The sequence below is a fragment of the Nerophis lumbriciformis genome, linkage group LG23 (assembly GCF_033978685.3).
Source record: "Nerophis lumbriciformis linkage group LG23, RoL_Nlum_v2.1, whole genome shotgun sequence".
Taxonomy (NCBI): Eukaryota; Metazoa; Chordata; class Actinopteri; order Syngnathiformes; family Syngnathidae; genus Nerophis; species Nerophis lumbriciformis.
Genome location: NC_084570.2, coordinates 40,041,661 through 40,058,479, shown reverse-complemented (window position 1 = coordinate 40,058,479; position 16,819 = coordinate 40,041,661). Strand labels below are relative to the sequence as shown.

At 44.6% G+C, this 16,819-nt stretch overlaps 1 protein-coding gene across 2 annotated transcripts in view; it reads right to left on the bottom strand.

The window, feature by feature from the left end:
• Positions 1-16,819, bottom strand: part of LOC133622687 (voltage-dependent L-type calcium channel subunit alpha-1D-like) — a 195,977-nt gene that overhangs the window by 158,360 nt on the left and 20,798 nt on the right. For both annotated transcript variants that reach the window (XM_072915911.1, XM_072915910.1), the window contains exons 5-8: positions 15,213-15,409; positions 7,132-7,235; positions 6,897-7,066; positions 66-153 (exon numbers count right to left, since the gene is read on the bottom strand). In XM_072915911.1, the coding sequence (XP_072772012.1) occupies positions 66-153; positions 6,897-7,066; positions 7,132-7,235; positions 15,213-15,409 (559 nt within the window). The remainder of the gene's footprint in view (positions 1-65; positions 154-6,896; positions 7,067-7,131; positions 7,236-15,212; positions 15,410-16,819) is intronic.

Genomic DNA, 16,819 nt, shown 5'->3' with positions numbered 1-16,819 from the left:
ACTGGGAAGTATTGGAAAGTACTGGAAAGTAGTAGAAAGTAGTAGAATGTAGTAGAACTATTTACCAGAAAGGAGCACAGCACAGCCACTTCTTGTCTTTGTCACTGCGATGATCTGTGGTGATGGACTCTGTCTCACTGTTGGGAACACTCACTGACACACACACACACACACACACACACACACACACACACACAGAGACACAGACACACACAGAGACACACACACAGATACACACAGACACGCACACACACACACACAAACACACACAGACACAGAGACAGACAGACACACACACACACACACACACACACACACACACACACACACACACACACACACACACACAGACTGGTAACTGAAGTCATATCTTCATTGATATGACTTATATGTATATATATATATATATACATACATATATATATATACATATATATATATATATATATATATATATACACATATATATATATACATATATACATATATACATATACATATATATATATATATATATATATATATATATATATATATATATATATATATATATATATATATATATATATATATATATATACGCACATTAGATTAAGATAGTACTTTTTTTTCAGCAAAATCCCATTCAAGATCAGACAAAACATTACAGGGAGACAGAACAGGATCGCTGACGGGTCAGCCAGACAGTCCAGCGGCCCTTTCAAAAAAAAGATGAGAAACAGGTATATGAAAGGGAGGGGGGGAGAGTAAAAAAATATTCAGTCAGTGGCTGGACTCCAAGGCGGGGGTCCAGACTGAGGCCAAGGGGAAAAAAACGTGTAGCCAAAGCACACAAAGACGTTAATCAACAAGACTCGCAACAGAGGGGTGGGGGAGGGGCCACGAAGGCCAGCCGCTACTGCAAGCGTCGCTGCTCCGTTCATCGCCCCAAGAGAATAAGCAGTGGCAGAGGCGTGGGGGTGGGGTGTGGGGTGTGATTTTGTCAATTGAGCCGGGCTCGGGATTTTTCTGTGTGGAGTTTGCATGTTCTCCCCGTGACTGCGTGGGTTCCCTCCGGGTACTCCGGCTTCCTCCCACCTCCAAAGACATGCACCTGGGGATAGGTTGATTGGCAACACTAAATTGGCCCTAGTGTGTGAATGTGAGTGTGAATGTTGTCTGTCTGTGTTGGCCCTGCGATGAGGTGGCGACTTGTCCAGGGTGTACCCCGCCTTCCACCCGATTGTAGCTGAGATAGGCTCCAGCGCCCCCCGCGACCCCAAAAGGGAATAAGCGGTAGAAAATGGATGGATGGATGGAGTCGAGAGTTCAGCTAATCAATTCCACGTTGGTGTTTAGATGGTGCAAGACGATGTGTAGAATTAACGATGTAAATGTTACCAGGGATTGTTGTATGTGCATGTTGGATGAATCCTTCGTCCGACCAGAGGGGCAAGGCAAGAAAGCAAACCGTGGGCAAGCAAGCGGTCGGGGAAAGAGGCATGGAGGTCCGTGGCTAAGCGAGGGTCGAGGATCGAGGGAGGCAGTCCAGAATCCAGAGAAAAGTTGAGGTACACAGCTCGATCACGGGAAACAGAGGGAACACTGAGACATTGGCACCGGGAAAGCACAGAGAGAGAGAGCAAGTACGCAGAGGGAAGCCAGAGACGGGATGCTTACTACGGAAAGTGAACTACGTTCCGGCACTGCATCTTCGGGTCTGCTGATCTTTATTCCTTCTGCCCTCATCCGACACAGGTGTGTTGATTGCTGACTGCCTGCAGCCGTGCAGGCGTGTGGCCGCGATGCGAGAAGAGCGAGCAGGGGCGTGTCCCGGCGCGCTTCAAACGGATGTGCCGGCTGCGCTTGCAGCAGATCACATGCGGGATTGCACATGCGCTGTAACAGTACCCCCCTCCTTAGGCAAGGCTCCCGACCAGCGACGGGGAGCATCGGGGTTGGCACGGTAGAAATCCTCTAAAATCGAGGGGTCGGTAAGGTAGGAGGCCGGCACCCAAGATCTGTCCTCTGGTCCATAACATTCCCAGTCGACCAAGCACACGAGCCCCCTTCCCTACCGACGGACCCTGAGGATTTCCTTAACCGTCCACACCAGGTCGCTAGAAGAGAACAGAGCGCTCTCTGCTACCGGCTTTAAATGGGAGACATGTACAACCGGGTGTTGCTTGACCGAGGGTGGGAGAGCCAACTTGACAGACACAGGATTAATAACAGAAACACTTGGGTAAAGGTCCAACATATCGTGGGGCTAATTTTTTCGATGGTACCTGGAGGCTGAGGTTTTTGGCGAGCAACATCAACTGTTGTCCGGGCTGGTAGGATGGTGCAGGGATGCGGCGCCGGTTGGCACTGTGGCGCATCCTCTCCGTGGCTCTTTCCACACCCTCTGACACCGCTTAATATGTGCCCTCTCCATGGAGTTGTAGGAATACTCGAACCAGGGAAGGAACTTGCTCCAAGAGGCGGGCTGGCAGGAAGCAACGTAACGCAGCATGGTCTCCAAGCTTTGGTTTGCCCTCTCTGCCTGCCCATTGCTTTGTGGGTGGTATCCAGAGGTGAGACTGACCGAGGCCCCGATCCCCTTGCAGAAACCCGCCATACCCGGGAGGTGAACGGGGGGCCACGGTCAGATATGATATCCATTGGAATCCCTTGATGTTTAACGACGTGAAGCGTGAGGAGGTCAGCCGTCTCAAAGGAGAATGGAAGCTTGGGGAGTGGTATGAAGTGTGCTGCCTTCGAAAAACAGTCGACAATAGTTAGCACAGTGGAGTTATCTCTGGACACCGAAAATCCCGTAATGAAGTCCAGGGTGATGTGAGACCATGGACGGGCAGGAATAGGCGGGGGGCACAGGAGACCAGCAGGAGGTCTGTCTGAGGTTTTGCTGCAGGAACAGGTGATACAAGCGGCGATGAACTCATGTGTATCAGCTGCCATCGACGGCCACCAAAATTGCCGTTGGATGAAGGATAGTGTACGCTGGAAACCCGGATGACAGGAGAAGACACCGGAATTGCCCTAATCCAGGACCCTGGATTGAAGCTCACGGGGGAAGAAAATATTTTCTGGGAGGTCCATAATTTTCCAGGAGACCATGCCCACAATCTAGGCAGGAGGGAGGATGGGTTCAGCCGCCGGGGTGCAGGTGGGCTACGCCATGAAAAGTGAATAAGCCTTGGTATTTCTGGAGTCCGGTCTGTACGAGAGGAGGTAATAAAAACGACTGAAGAACTGCAACCAACAAGCCTGACAGTTGTTAAGCCTCCTGGCTGAGCGGATATGGAGAAGGTTGCTGTGGTCAGTCAGGATCTGAAACTTGTGTCTGGCCCCTTCCAGCCAATGCCTCTATTTAGCCAAGGCCTCATTGACCGCCAATAGCTCTCTATTACCCGCATCATAGTTCCGGGGTAGGTCGCCTGGAGAAGAAAGCACATGGGTGAATCAGGCTGTCGGTTCGGGAGCGTTGGGAGAGCACAGCACCGATCCCTGAGTCTGAAGCATCCACCTCTATGATAAAGGCACAGTCCAGGTCCAGATGGATGAGGACAGGGGCGGAGATGAAGCTCTCTTTCAGTCCGTTCAGTCTTGTGTCCACTGGAAGGAGACATTTGTAGAGGTGAGTGAATGAAGTGGTGCAGCTACCTTGCTGAAGTCTTGAATTAATATACGGTAGAACCCGGCGAATCCTAGTAACCTCCTTAGTTCCGTCCAGGTGGGGGGCTGAGGCCAGGCCAAAACCGCCTCGACTTTCTTGGGGTCAGCCCAGATGTGTCCTCCCTTGACCACAAATCCCAAGAATCCTACGGATGGTGCGTGGAACTCGCACTTCTCTGCTTTCACGAACAGGCGATTCTCCAGGAGGCGCTGCAGGACAAGGCGGACGTGTTGCCGGTGCTCCTGCAGGCTACGACAAAAGATCAATATATCGTCAAGATATATGACTGGTCAAGCATGTCCTTCAAAATGTCATTGACGAGCATCTGGAAGACAGCTGGGTTTTTGGTGAGTCTGAAAGGCATCACCCGACACTCAAAGTGCCCAAGATTGGTGTTGAATGCACTCTTCCACTCGTCTCCCTCTTTGATTTGCACCAGGTGATAAGTGTTCCCTAAATTCAATTTGGTGAATATGGTGGCTGGGGCTAGAGGCTCGAAAAAAGAACTCAGGATGGGTAGAGGGTACTTATTTTTTTATGGTGATCTGGTTTAGTTGCCTGTAGTAAAAGCATGGTCTTGACGAGCCGTCCTTCTTGCTCACAAAGAAGAAACTTGCTGCCAGAGGATATTTGGAAGGCTGTGATGATTCTGAGGCAAGGGATTCTGTAATATAGTCCTTCATGGCTAGTTTCTCAGGAAGTGACAGATTGTACAACCGACTGGTCGGAACCACTGCGTTGGGCAGCAAGTCAATGGCGCAGTCATAACGTCTGTGTGGTGGAAGGGATAGGGCACGTTCCTTGCTGAAGACAGCAATCAGATCGTGGTAGACCGAAGGTATATGGGCGAGATCAGCTGGCTGGATACCGGGCCTAGGTCTGCTGATCGGGTGAACTGCTGATCTGAGGCAATGAGCATGGCAGGTAGTGCTCCAGACCAAGATCTTGCTCGTGGTCCATGAAACGTGGGGGTCGTGCAGATGCAGCCATGATCTCCCGAGGACTAATGGAGCGACGAGGGCATCCAGTACCTAGAAGCTGATGGTCTCGACGTGGTTGCCCGAGAGGGACAAAGATAGGGGCTCCGTACGATGCTTTATTGGTACCAGGGGGCGTCCATCCAGAGCTTGAGTAGGAAGGAATGTATTCAGGGGAACAGGCAGAATGCCCTGTTTGACGGGCGAATTCATGGTCGAGGAAACGCTCATCAGTTCCGAGTCCAAGTAGACCCCCACTCTCAGAGTCTTAGAGTTCCACGACAGAGTAGCGGGAAAAAAGATGCCTTGGTACCTCTTCTCATGGGGAATAGACATGTGGCGTACCAGGATTCCCCTAGCTGGTGACCCTGGTCCTCTTTGCCTCATTGGGCAGTCAAGGATGATGTGGCCTGCCAGGCCGCAATAGAGGCAAAGGCGCTGCCTGAACCTTCTCTATCTCTCCTCCGCCTCCAGATGCGTTCTTCCCAACTGCATGGGTTCTATGGTCACAGTTGGCGTGGGAGGAGGTATGTGTGGTAGGCAGGTCGGAACTGGATAGCAGGAGTGGATCTAGCGGCCATCTGAGCTCTCTCGGCTGCTCGTTCAACAAGTCTCTGGTCGAAGAGTAGTGCGAGTTCGATGAGGGCTCGCCAGGAGGTAGGTCGGTCTCTCAGCAAGCCGTCCTTGACCTGCTCGCTTAGCCCCTTTCTGTAGGCGCGGTTTCCCCACTTGCTGTTTGCAGCTAGGGTGCGTAACTCAAGGGTGTAGGCCGTGACTGAGCGATGCCCTGCTGGATGGTGTGCAGACGATCTGCCGAGTCCCCACCGTCCACGGGGTGGTCAAACACTACCCGGAACTCGGCCCGGAACTCGGCCCGAAAAGCGGCGTAATCGAAGCTCAGGCCCACAGTCTTGTCCACCGCTGCTGTGGCCCACTGGAGAGCCTGCACCGACAGCAGCGAAAAAAAGAAAGCTATCTTCGCTCCATCAGAAGAGTAGCGGGAAGGCTGGTGCTTAAAAATGAGAGACAAAACATTGTACAAAACATTGTACAAATAACAATCATGTCTACATTTATTATGATTAGATCTGTCAAATGAATCAAATGTTCAATAGTGATGAATCACATTCTGTCTGGAGTTAACTTGTGATTATTATAATCGTTGATATTTCATCAAATCATGTTTTGATCAACATGGACAATTTGTTTGTTTTATGTCAACGTTTATGAAACAGAAAGAAGACAACATGGACATTTACCGACAATAACAACTATGAGTATGATTACAAAGTAAACAAAACTTCACTGACGTGTATATCTATATTTTTAGCGCATGAATAAGACAACACATGGATTGTTGTGATCTAATACAAGTTGTGATATTAGGTGTTGTACAAGTTCATGGTATTCATAACGATATGTTGTCATAAACTTGAAGATGAAATACTAGAAAACAAAACATGTTATAATATTTGATGTACTAGCATTTACTGTATACATCACACATGACATTTACTGTATACATCACACATGACATTTACTGTATACATCACACATGACATTTACTGTATACATCCCACATTTACTGTATATATCACACATTTGCTGTATATATAATACAAGACATTTACTGTATATATCACACAAGACATTTACTGTATACTGTATATCACACATGACATTTACTGTATATATCACACATGACATTTACTGTATACATCACACATTTACTGTATATATCACACATGACATCTTTGACAAAACAATCCACATTTTGTGTTATTCATTAATTCATAATCAAAGTTGAATTTTGCCGCTGCGGTGATGACTCAACTCTCAGCGGCAGTGGATGAAAGTCACTTTTTGGAGCTGGGCCTGTCTTTTACTGGACTTTTATTCTACCTTTGTGATCTATATTTGTACTGAGGGTCACTTAGTACATTTGTTGAAGGAACTTTCACTCACTGTTACCTTATGAACTTTGACAACTCTAATTGAAATATGTAACACATATATATAATATATCAATCAGGGCAGATAATTACAAATAGGAACTATTTTAATGAACTTATGCTACATCTGTTTCTCTACTTCAATAAAAATGTAAAAAATAAAATGTATTATGTAATGGATGTAATAAAAAGGTGTACTAAAGAGTTAATCGTTGAAATAAAAAAAACCTCACTACTGTGATGTAGTGTAGCTTTAAGTCTACTCATAAAGACACCAACAACAAATACTTCCATATTCAGATGACTCACTTTTGCGCTTGCCTTCCTCGTCTCCCTCGTCCTCGTTGTCGGGGTCGATGTCCTCGGCCTGCGTGATCCAGTCCAGGTAACCTTTAAGGTCTTCTTCGAGCTGCTGCTTCTCACGGAGCTTCTGGAAGTCACCCCGCGCCTTGGCCTTCTCCCGCTCTTTGGAGAACTCTCTGACGGCACAAACCAGCGTCACACCTTCAGATCCCATCCCTCCAGACCTCTGGGGGACACCTACCCACTGAGGACTCCCAGGACCAAGTTCAGAACAAAGAACGATCCAAAGATGACCAGACTGACGAAGTAGACCCACGGCAGCTCAAAGCCCATCGCGTCGTTCATCTGCAAAAACATTTCACAATTTCAGAACTGTCAAGGATTCTGGCACAATGATGGACCTTAAAGCTGGTGACCGGTCAAGGATTCTGGCACAATGATGGCCCTTAAAGCCGGTGACCAGTCAAGGATTTTGGCAGAATGATGGACCTCAAGGCAGGTGATCAGTCAAGGATTCTGGCACAACGATGAGCCGTAGGAACAATGACCGGTCAAGGATTCTGGTACAATGATGGCCCTTAAGGTCGGTGACCGGTCAAGGATTCTGGCAGCATCATGGACCTTAAGACCCGTGACAAGTCAAGGATTCTGGCAGAATGATGGACCTTAAGGCTGGTGACCGGTCAAGGATTCTAGCACAATGATGGACCTTAAGGCCGGTGACTGGTCAAGGATTCTGGCAGAATGATGGACCTTAAGGCCGGTCAAGGATTCTGGCACAATGATGGACCTTAAGGCCGGTGACCGGTCAAGGATTATGGCAGAATAATGGACCTTAAGGTCGGTGACCGGTCAAGGATTCTGGCAGCATCATGGACCTTAAGACCGGTGACCGGTCAAGGATTCTGGCAGCATCATGGACCTCAAGGCCGGTGACCGGTCAAGTATTCTGGCAAAATGATGGACCTTAAGGCTGGTGACCGGTCAAGGATTCTGGCACAATGATGGCCCTTAAAGCCGGTGACCAGTCAAGGATTTTGGCAGAATGATGGACCTTGAGGCAGGTGATCGGTCAAGGATTCTGACACAACAATGGACCGTAGGAACAATGACCGGTCAAGGATTCTAGTACAATGATGGACCTTAAGAACGTTGTCCGGTCAAGGATTCTAGCACAATGATGGACCTTAAGGCCGGTGACCGGTCAAGGATTCTGGTAGAATTATGGACCTTAAGGCCAGTGACCGGTCAAGGATTCTGGCAGAATGATGGACCTTAAGGCCGGTGACCGGTCAAGGATTCTGGCAGCATCATGGACCTTAAGACCGGTGACAGGTCAAGTATTCTGGCACAATGATGGACCTTAAGGCCGGTGACCGGTCAAGGATTCTGGCACAATGATGGACCTTAAGGCCGGTAACTGGTTAAGGATTCTGGCAGAATCATGGACATTAAAGCCGGTGACCGGTCAAGGATTCTGGCAGAATAATGGACCTTATGGCTGGTGACCGGTCAAGGATTCTAGCAGAATGATGGACCTTAAGGCCGGTGACCGGTCAAGGATTTTGGTAGAATTATGGACCTTAAGGCCAGTGACCGGTCAAGGATTCTGGCACAATGATGGACCTTAAGGCCGGTGACCGGTCAAGGATTCTGGCAGCATCATGGACCTTAAGACCGGTGACAGGTCAAGTATTCTGGCACAATGATGGACCTTAAGGCCGGTGACCGGTCAAGGATTCTGGCACAATGATGGACCTTAAGGCCGGTAACTGGTCAAGGATTCTGGCAGAATCATGGACATTAAGGCCGGTGACCGGTCAAGGATTCTGGCAGAATAATGGACCTTATGGCTGGTGACCGGTCAAGGATTCTAGCAGAATGATGGACCTTAAAGCTGGTGACTGGTCAAGGATTCTAGCAGAATGATGGACCTTAAAGCCGTTGACCGGTCAAGTATTTTGGCAGAATCATGGACCTCAAGGCAGGTGATTGGTCAAGGATTCTGGCACAATGATGGACCTTGGGAACAATGACCGGTCAAGGATTCTAGTACAATGATGGACCTTAAATGGTAAATGGGTCGTACTTGTATAGCGCTTTTCTACCTTTTTTAAGGAACTCAAAGCGCTTTGACACTATTTTCCACATTCACCCATTCACACACACACATTCACACACTGATGGCGGGAGCTGCCATAAACGGCGCTAACCAGGCCCATCAGGAGCAAGGTTGAAGTGTCTTGCTCAAGGACACAACGGACGTGACTAGAATGGTAGATGGTGGGGATTGAACCAGTAACCCTCAGATTGCTGGCATGGCCACTCTCCCAACTTCGCCACGCCCACCCCGTTGGACCTTAAGGCCGGTGACTGGTCAAGGATTCTGGCAGAATGATGGACCTCAGGGCCTGTGACCGGTCAAGGATTCTGGCAGAATGATGGACCTTAAGGCCGGTGACCGGTCAAGGATTCTGGCAGAATGATGGATATTAAGGCAGGTGACCGGTCAAGGATTCTGGCAGAATGATGGACTTTAAGGCCGGTTACCGGTCAAGGATTCTGGCAGAATGATGACCTTAAGGTCGGTGACCGGTCAAGGATTCTGGCGGAAGGATGGACCTTAAGACCGGTGACCGGTCAAGGATTCTGGCAGCATCATGGACCTCAAGGCCGGTGACCGGTCAAGTATTCTGGCAAAATGATGGACCTTAAGGCTGGTGACCGGTCAAGGATTCTGGCACAATGATGGCCCTTAAAGCCGGTGACCGGTCAAGGATTTTGTCAGAATGATGGACCTTGAGGCAGGTGATCGGTCAAGGATTCTGGCACAACAATGGACCGTAGGAACAATGACCGGTCAAGGATTCTAGTACAATGATGGACCTTAAGAACGTTGTCCGGTCAAGGATTCTGGCAGAATGATGGACCTTAAGGCCGGTGACCGGTCAAGGATTCTGGCAGAATTATGGACCTTAAGACCGGTGACAGGTCAAGTATTCTGGCAGCATCATGGACCTTAAGACCGGTGACCGGTCAAGGATTCTGGCAGCATCATGGACCTCAAGGCCGGTGACCGGTCAAGTATTCTGGCAGAATCATGGACATTAAGGCCGGTGACCGGTCAAGGATTCTGGCAGAATAATGGACCTTATGGCTGGTGACCGGTCAAGGATTCTAGCAGAATGATGGACCTTAAGGCCGGTGACTGGTCAAGGATTCTGGCAGAATGATAGACCTTAAGGCCGGTGACCAGTCAAGGATTCTGGCACAATGATGGACCTTAAAACTGGTGACTGGTCAAGGATTCTAGCAGAATGATGGACCTTAAAGCCGTTGACCGGTCAAGTATTTTGGCAGAATCATGGACCTCAAGGCAGGTGATTGGTCAAGGATTCTGGCACAATGATGGACCTTAGGAACAATGACCGGTCAAGGATTCTAGTACAATGATGGACCTTAAATGGTAAATGGGTCGTACTTGTATAGCGCTTTTCTACCTTTTTTAAGGAACTAAAAGCGCTTTGACACTATTTTCCACATTCACCCATTCACACACACACATTCACACACTGATGGCGGGAACTGCCATAAACGGCGCTAACCAGGCCCATCAGGAGCAAGGTTGACGTGTCTTGCTCAAGGACACAACGGACGTGACTAGAATGGTAGATGGTGGGGATTGAACCAGTAACCCTCAGATTGCTGGCACGGCCACTCTCCCAACTTCGCCACGCCCACCCCGTTGGACCTTAAGGCCGGTGACTGGTCAAGGATTCTGGCAGAATGATGGACCTCAGGGCCTGTGACCGGTCAAGGATTCTGGCAGAATGATGGACCTTAAGGCCGGTGACCGGTCAAGGATTCTGGCAGAATCATGGACCTTAAGGCCGGTGACCGGTCAAGGATTCTGGCAGAATGATGGACCTTAAGGCCGGTGACCGGTCAAGGATTCTGGCAGAATGATGGACCTTAAGGCCGGTGACCAATCAAGGATTCTGCCAAAATGATGGACCTTAAGGCTGGTGACCGGTCAAGGATTCTGACGGAAGGATGGACCTTAAGGCCGGTGACCGGTAAAGGATTCTAGCAGAATCATGGACCTTAAGGCCTGTGACCAATCAAGGATTCTGCCAAAATGATGGACCTTAAGGCCGGTGACCGGTCAAGGATTCTGGCAGAATGATGGATATTAAGGCAGGTGACCGGTCAAGGATTCTGGCAGAATGATGGACCTTAAGCCCGGTGACCGGTCAAGGATTCTGGCAGAATGATGGCCCTTAAGGTCGGTGACCGGTCAAGGATTCTGGCAGCATCATGGACCTTAAGACCGGTGACAAGTCAAGGATTCTGGCAGAATGATGGACCTTAAGGCTGGTGACCGGTCAAGGATTCTAGCACAATGATGGACCTTAAGGCCGGTGACTGGTCAAGGATTCTGGCAGAATGATGGACCTTAAGGCCGGTCAAGGATTCTGGCACAATGATGGACCTTAAGGCCGGTGACTGGTCAAGGATTATGGCACAATAATAGACCTTAAGGTCGGTGACCGGTCAAGGATTCTGGCAGCATCATGGACCTTAAGATCGGTGACTGGTCAAGGATTCTGGCAGCATCATGGACCTCAAGGCCGGTGACCGGTCAAGTATTCTGGCAAAATGATGGACCTTGAGGCTGGTGACCGGTCAAGGATTCTAGCACAATGATGGACCTTAAGGCCGGTGACCAGTCAAGGATTCTGGCACAATGATGGACCTTAAGGCCGGTGACCGGTCAAGTATTCTGGCACAATGATGGACCTTAAGGCCGGTGACTGGTCAAGGATTCTGGCAGAATGATGGATATTAAGGCAGGTGACCGGTCAAGGATTCTGGCACAATGATGGACCTTAAGAACAGTGACCGGTCAAGAATTCTAGTACAATTATGGACCTTAAGAATGTTGATCGGTCAAGGATTCTAGCACAATGATGGACCTTAGGGCCCGTGACCGGTCAATGATTCTGGCAGAATCATGGACCTTAAAGCCGGTGACCGGTCAAGGATTCAGGCAGAATGATGGACCTTAAGGCCGGTGACTGGTCAAGGATTCTGGTAGAATGATGGACCTTAAGGCCTGTAACCGGTCAAGGATTCTGGCAGAATCATGGACCTTAAGGCCGGTGACAGGTCAAGGATTCTGCCAAAATGATTGACCTTAAGGCCGATGACCGGTCAAGGATTCTGACGGAATGATGGATCTTAAGAACGTTGACCGGTCAAGGATTCTTGCAATGCAATGGACCTTAAGGTTGGTGACCGGTCAAGGATTCTGGCAGAATGATGGACTTTAAGGCCGGTTACCGGTCAAGGATTCTGGCAGAATGATGGACCTTAAGGTCGGTGACCGGTCAAGGATTCTGGCGGAAGGATGGACCTTAAGGCCGGTCACCTTTTTTTTGTTTGAATAAGAAATGTATGAATTGTGTATATGTATGGTGATTGTTGTTGCACAAGAAATGCATACATTGTGTATGTGTAAGGTGATTGTTGTTCAAAAAGAACTGTATGAATTGTGTACATGTAGGTGATTGTTGTTGAATAAGAAATGCATAAATTGTGTATGTGTAAGGTGATTATTGTTGAAAATGAAGCTTCATTAATTGTGTATGAGTAAAATGATAGTCGTAGAAGAATACATGTATAATTGTGTATGTGTAAGGTGATTGTTGTTGAAAAGGAAATCTAAAATAGTGTATGTGTAAGGTGATTGTTGTTGACGAAAAAATGTGTAATAGTATATGTGTAGGGTGATTGTTTGTTGAACAACAAATGTATAATTGTGTGTGTGTAAGGTGATTGTTGTAGAACAGGAAATAATTAATTGTGTAGTGTAAGGTGATTATTGTTGGAGAAGAAATGTATAATTGTATATGTGTAAGGAGATTGTTGTTGAAGAAAAAAATGTGTAATAGTCTATGTGTAAGGTGATTGTTTGTTGAACAACAAATGTATGATTGTGTATGTGTAAGGTGATTGTTGGAGAAGAAATGTATAATTGTATATGTGTAAGGTGATTGTTGTTGGAGAAGAAATGTATAATTGTATATGTGTAAGGTGATTGTTGTTGAAGAAAAAAATGTGTAATAGTCAATGTGTAAGGTGATTGTTTGTTGAACAACAAATGTATAATTGTGTATGTGTAAGGTGATTGTTTGTTGAACAACAAATGCATAATTGTGTATGTGTAAGGTGATTGTTGTACAACAGGAAATAATTAATTGTGTAGTGTAAGGTGATTGTTGTTGAAGAATAAATGTATGAATTGTGTATGTGTAAGGTGAATTGTGTGTGTGTAAAGTGATTGTAGTTGAAGAATAAATACATAATTGTGTAAGTGTAGGGTGATTGTTGTTGAAGAATAAATGTATAATAGTGTTTATGTAGGGTGATTGTTGTCAAAGAAAAAATGTATAATTGTGTAGGTGTAAGGTGATTGTTGAAGAATAAATGTATAATTGTGTATGTGTGAGGTGATTGTTGTTAAAGAAGAAATGTATAATAGTGTATGTGTAAGGTGATAGTTTTTGAAGAAGAAATCTATAATTGTGTATGTGTAAGGTGATTGTTGTCGAAGGACAAATGTATAATATTGTATAAGTAAGGTTATTGTTGTTGAAGAAAATATATATAATTGTGTAAATGTAAGGTGATTGTTGTTGAGGAATACATGTAGGAATTGTGTATGTGTAAGGTGATTGTTGTTGAAGAAGAAATGTATTAATTGTGTACGTGTAAGGTGATTGTTGTTGAAGACGAAATGTATAATTATGTATGTGTAAGGTGATTTTTGTTGAAGAAGAAATGTATAGTAGTGTATATGTAGGGTGATTGTTGTTGAAGAAGAAATGTATAATTGTGTAAGTGTAAGGTGGTTGTTGTTGAAGAAGAAATGTATAATAGTGTATGTGTAAGGTGATTGTTGTTGAAGAACACATTTATAAATTGTGTATGTGTAAGGTGATTGTTGTTGAAGAAGAAATGTATAATTATGTATGTGTAAGGTGATTGTTGTTGAAGAAGAAATGTATGATATTGTATATGTAGGGTGATGGTTGTTGAAGAAGGAATGTATAAATTGTGTATGTGTAAGGTGATTGTTGTTGAAGAAGAAATGTATAATAGTGTATGTGTAAGGTGATTGTTGTTCAAGAAGAAATGTATAATAGTGTATGTGTAAGGTCATTGTTGTTTAATAAGAAATGTATAAATTGTGTATGTGTAAGGTGATTGTTTTTGAAGAAAACATGTATAATTATGTATGTGTATGGTTATAGTTGTTGAAGAAGAAGCGTATACTAGTGTATGTGTAAAGTGGTTGTTGTTGAAGAAGTGTATAATAGTGTATATGTAAGGTGATGTTTGTTGAAGAAGTGTATAATAGTGTATGTGTAAGGTGATTGTTGTTGAAAAAGAAGTGCACAGTTGTGTGGGTGTAAGGTGTTTGTTGTTGAAGAAAAAATAATAATTGTGTATGTGTAAGGTGATTGTTGTTAAAAAATAAATTTACAATTGTATATTTGTAAGGTGATTGTTGAAGAAGAAATGTATATTTTTGTATGTGTAAGGTAAATGTTGTTGAAGAAGAAATGTATAATTATGTATGTGTAAGATGATTGTTGTTGAACAAGAAATGTATAATTGTGTATGTGTAAAGTGAGATTGTTGTTGAACAAGAAATGTATAATTGTGAATGTGTAAGGTGAATGTTGTTGAAGTAATTTATAAATGTGTATTGTGTAAGGTGATTGTTGTTGAAGAATAAATGTATAATAGTGTATGTGTAAAGTGATAGTCGTAGAAGAATTAAAAAAAATTGTTCTTGAAAAAGAAATGTATAATTGTGTATGTGTAAGGGGATTGTTGTTGAAGAAGTGTATAGTTGTGTATGTGTAAGGTGATTGTTCTTGAAGAAGAAATGTATAATTGTGTATGTGTAAGGTGATTGTTTTTGAAGAAGCGTATAGTTGTGTATGTGTAAGGTGATTGTTGTTAAAGAAGTGTATAGTTGTGTAGGTGTAAGGTGATTGTTGTTGAAGAAGTGTATAATAGTGTATGTGTAAGGTGATTGTTGTTGAAGAAGCATATAGTTGTGTATGTGTAAGGTGATTGTTGTTGAAGAAGTGTATAGTTTTGTATGTGTAAGGTGATTGTTGTTGAAGAAGTGTATAGTTGTGTATGTGTAAGGTGATTGTTGTTGAAGTGTATAGTTGTGTAGGTGTAAGGTGATTGTTGTTGTTGAAGAAGTGTTTAGTTGTGTAGCTGTAAGGTGATTGTTGTCACCCAGTAGAGCACGTCGGTCCATCCCTCCATGGTGATGCACTGGAAGACGGTGAGCATGGCAAACAGGAAGTTGTCAAAGTTGGTGATGCCGTTGTTGGGACCTTGCCAGCCTTCTCTGCACACGGTGGTGTTTAGCGCACAATGGCGGCCATTTCCTGACACGGCACACGGCCTCGGCTCTTCTTCTGCCAGCACACCTGAGAGAAATGTCGTGAGCAATGATCCACTTTATAAACAATACAGATCAAGTGTTAATGTGTACAGTATGCAGTATTATATTGTGTGTTAGCATAACGTGCATGATGTCATCAAATGCAACAGTACATATATATCATGATAACTTGAAATGCATGATGTCATCAAATGCAACTATACATATATGTCATGATAACTTGAAATGCATGATGTCATCAAATGCAACAATACATATATGTCATGATAACTTGAAATGCCTGATGTCATCAAATGCAACAGTACGTATATGTCATGATAACTTGAAATGCATGCTGTTATCAAATGCCACTATACATATATGTCATGATAACTTGAAATGCATGGTGTCATCAAATGCAACTATACATATGTCATGATAACTTGAAATGCATGATGTCATCAAATTTAACAATACATATATGTCATGATAACTTGAAATGCATGATGTCATCAAATGCAACAATACGTATATTATCAATATTATGTCAGACCCACTCGACATCCATTGCTTTCGGTCTCCCCTAGAGGGGGGGGGGGGGGTACCCACATATGCGGTCCTCTCCAAGGTTTCTCATAGTCATTCACATCGACGTCCCACTGGGGTGAGTTTTTCCTTGCCCTTATGTGGGCTTTGTACCGAGGATGTCGTTGTGGCTTGTGCAGCCCTTTGAGACACTTGTGATTTAGGGCTATATAAATAAACATTGATTGATTGATTGATTGATTGATTGATATGTCATGATAACTTGAAATGCATGATGTCATCAAATGCAACTATACATATATGTCATGATAACTTGAAATGCATGATGTCATCAAATGCAACAGTACGTATATGTCATAACTTGTAACGCATGATGTCATCAAATGCAACAATACATATATGTCATGATAACTTGAAATGCATGATGTCATCAAATGCAACAATACATACATGTCATGATAACTTGAAATGCATGATGTCATCAAATGCAACTATACATATATGTCATGATAACTTGAAATGCATGGTGTCATCAAATGCAACTATACATATATGTCATGATAACTTGAAATGCATGATGTCATCAAATTCAACAATACATATATGTCATGATAACTTGAAATGCATGATGTCATCAAATGCAACAATACATACATGTCATTATAACTTGAAATGCATATCATCAAATGCAACAATACGTATATGTCATAACTTGAAATGCATGATGTCATCTAATGCAACAATACGTATATGTCATGATAACTTGAGATGCATGATGTCATCAAATGCAACAATACATATATGTCATGATAACTTGAAATGCATGTCATCAAATGCAACTATACATATGTCATGATAACTTGAAATGCATGATATCATCAAATTCAACAATACGTATGTCATGATAACT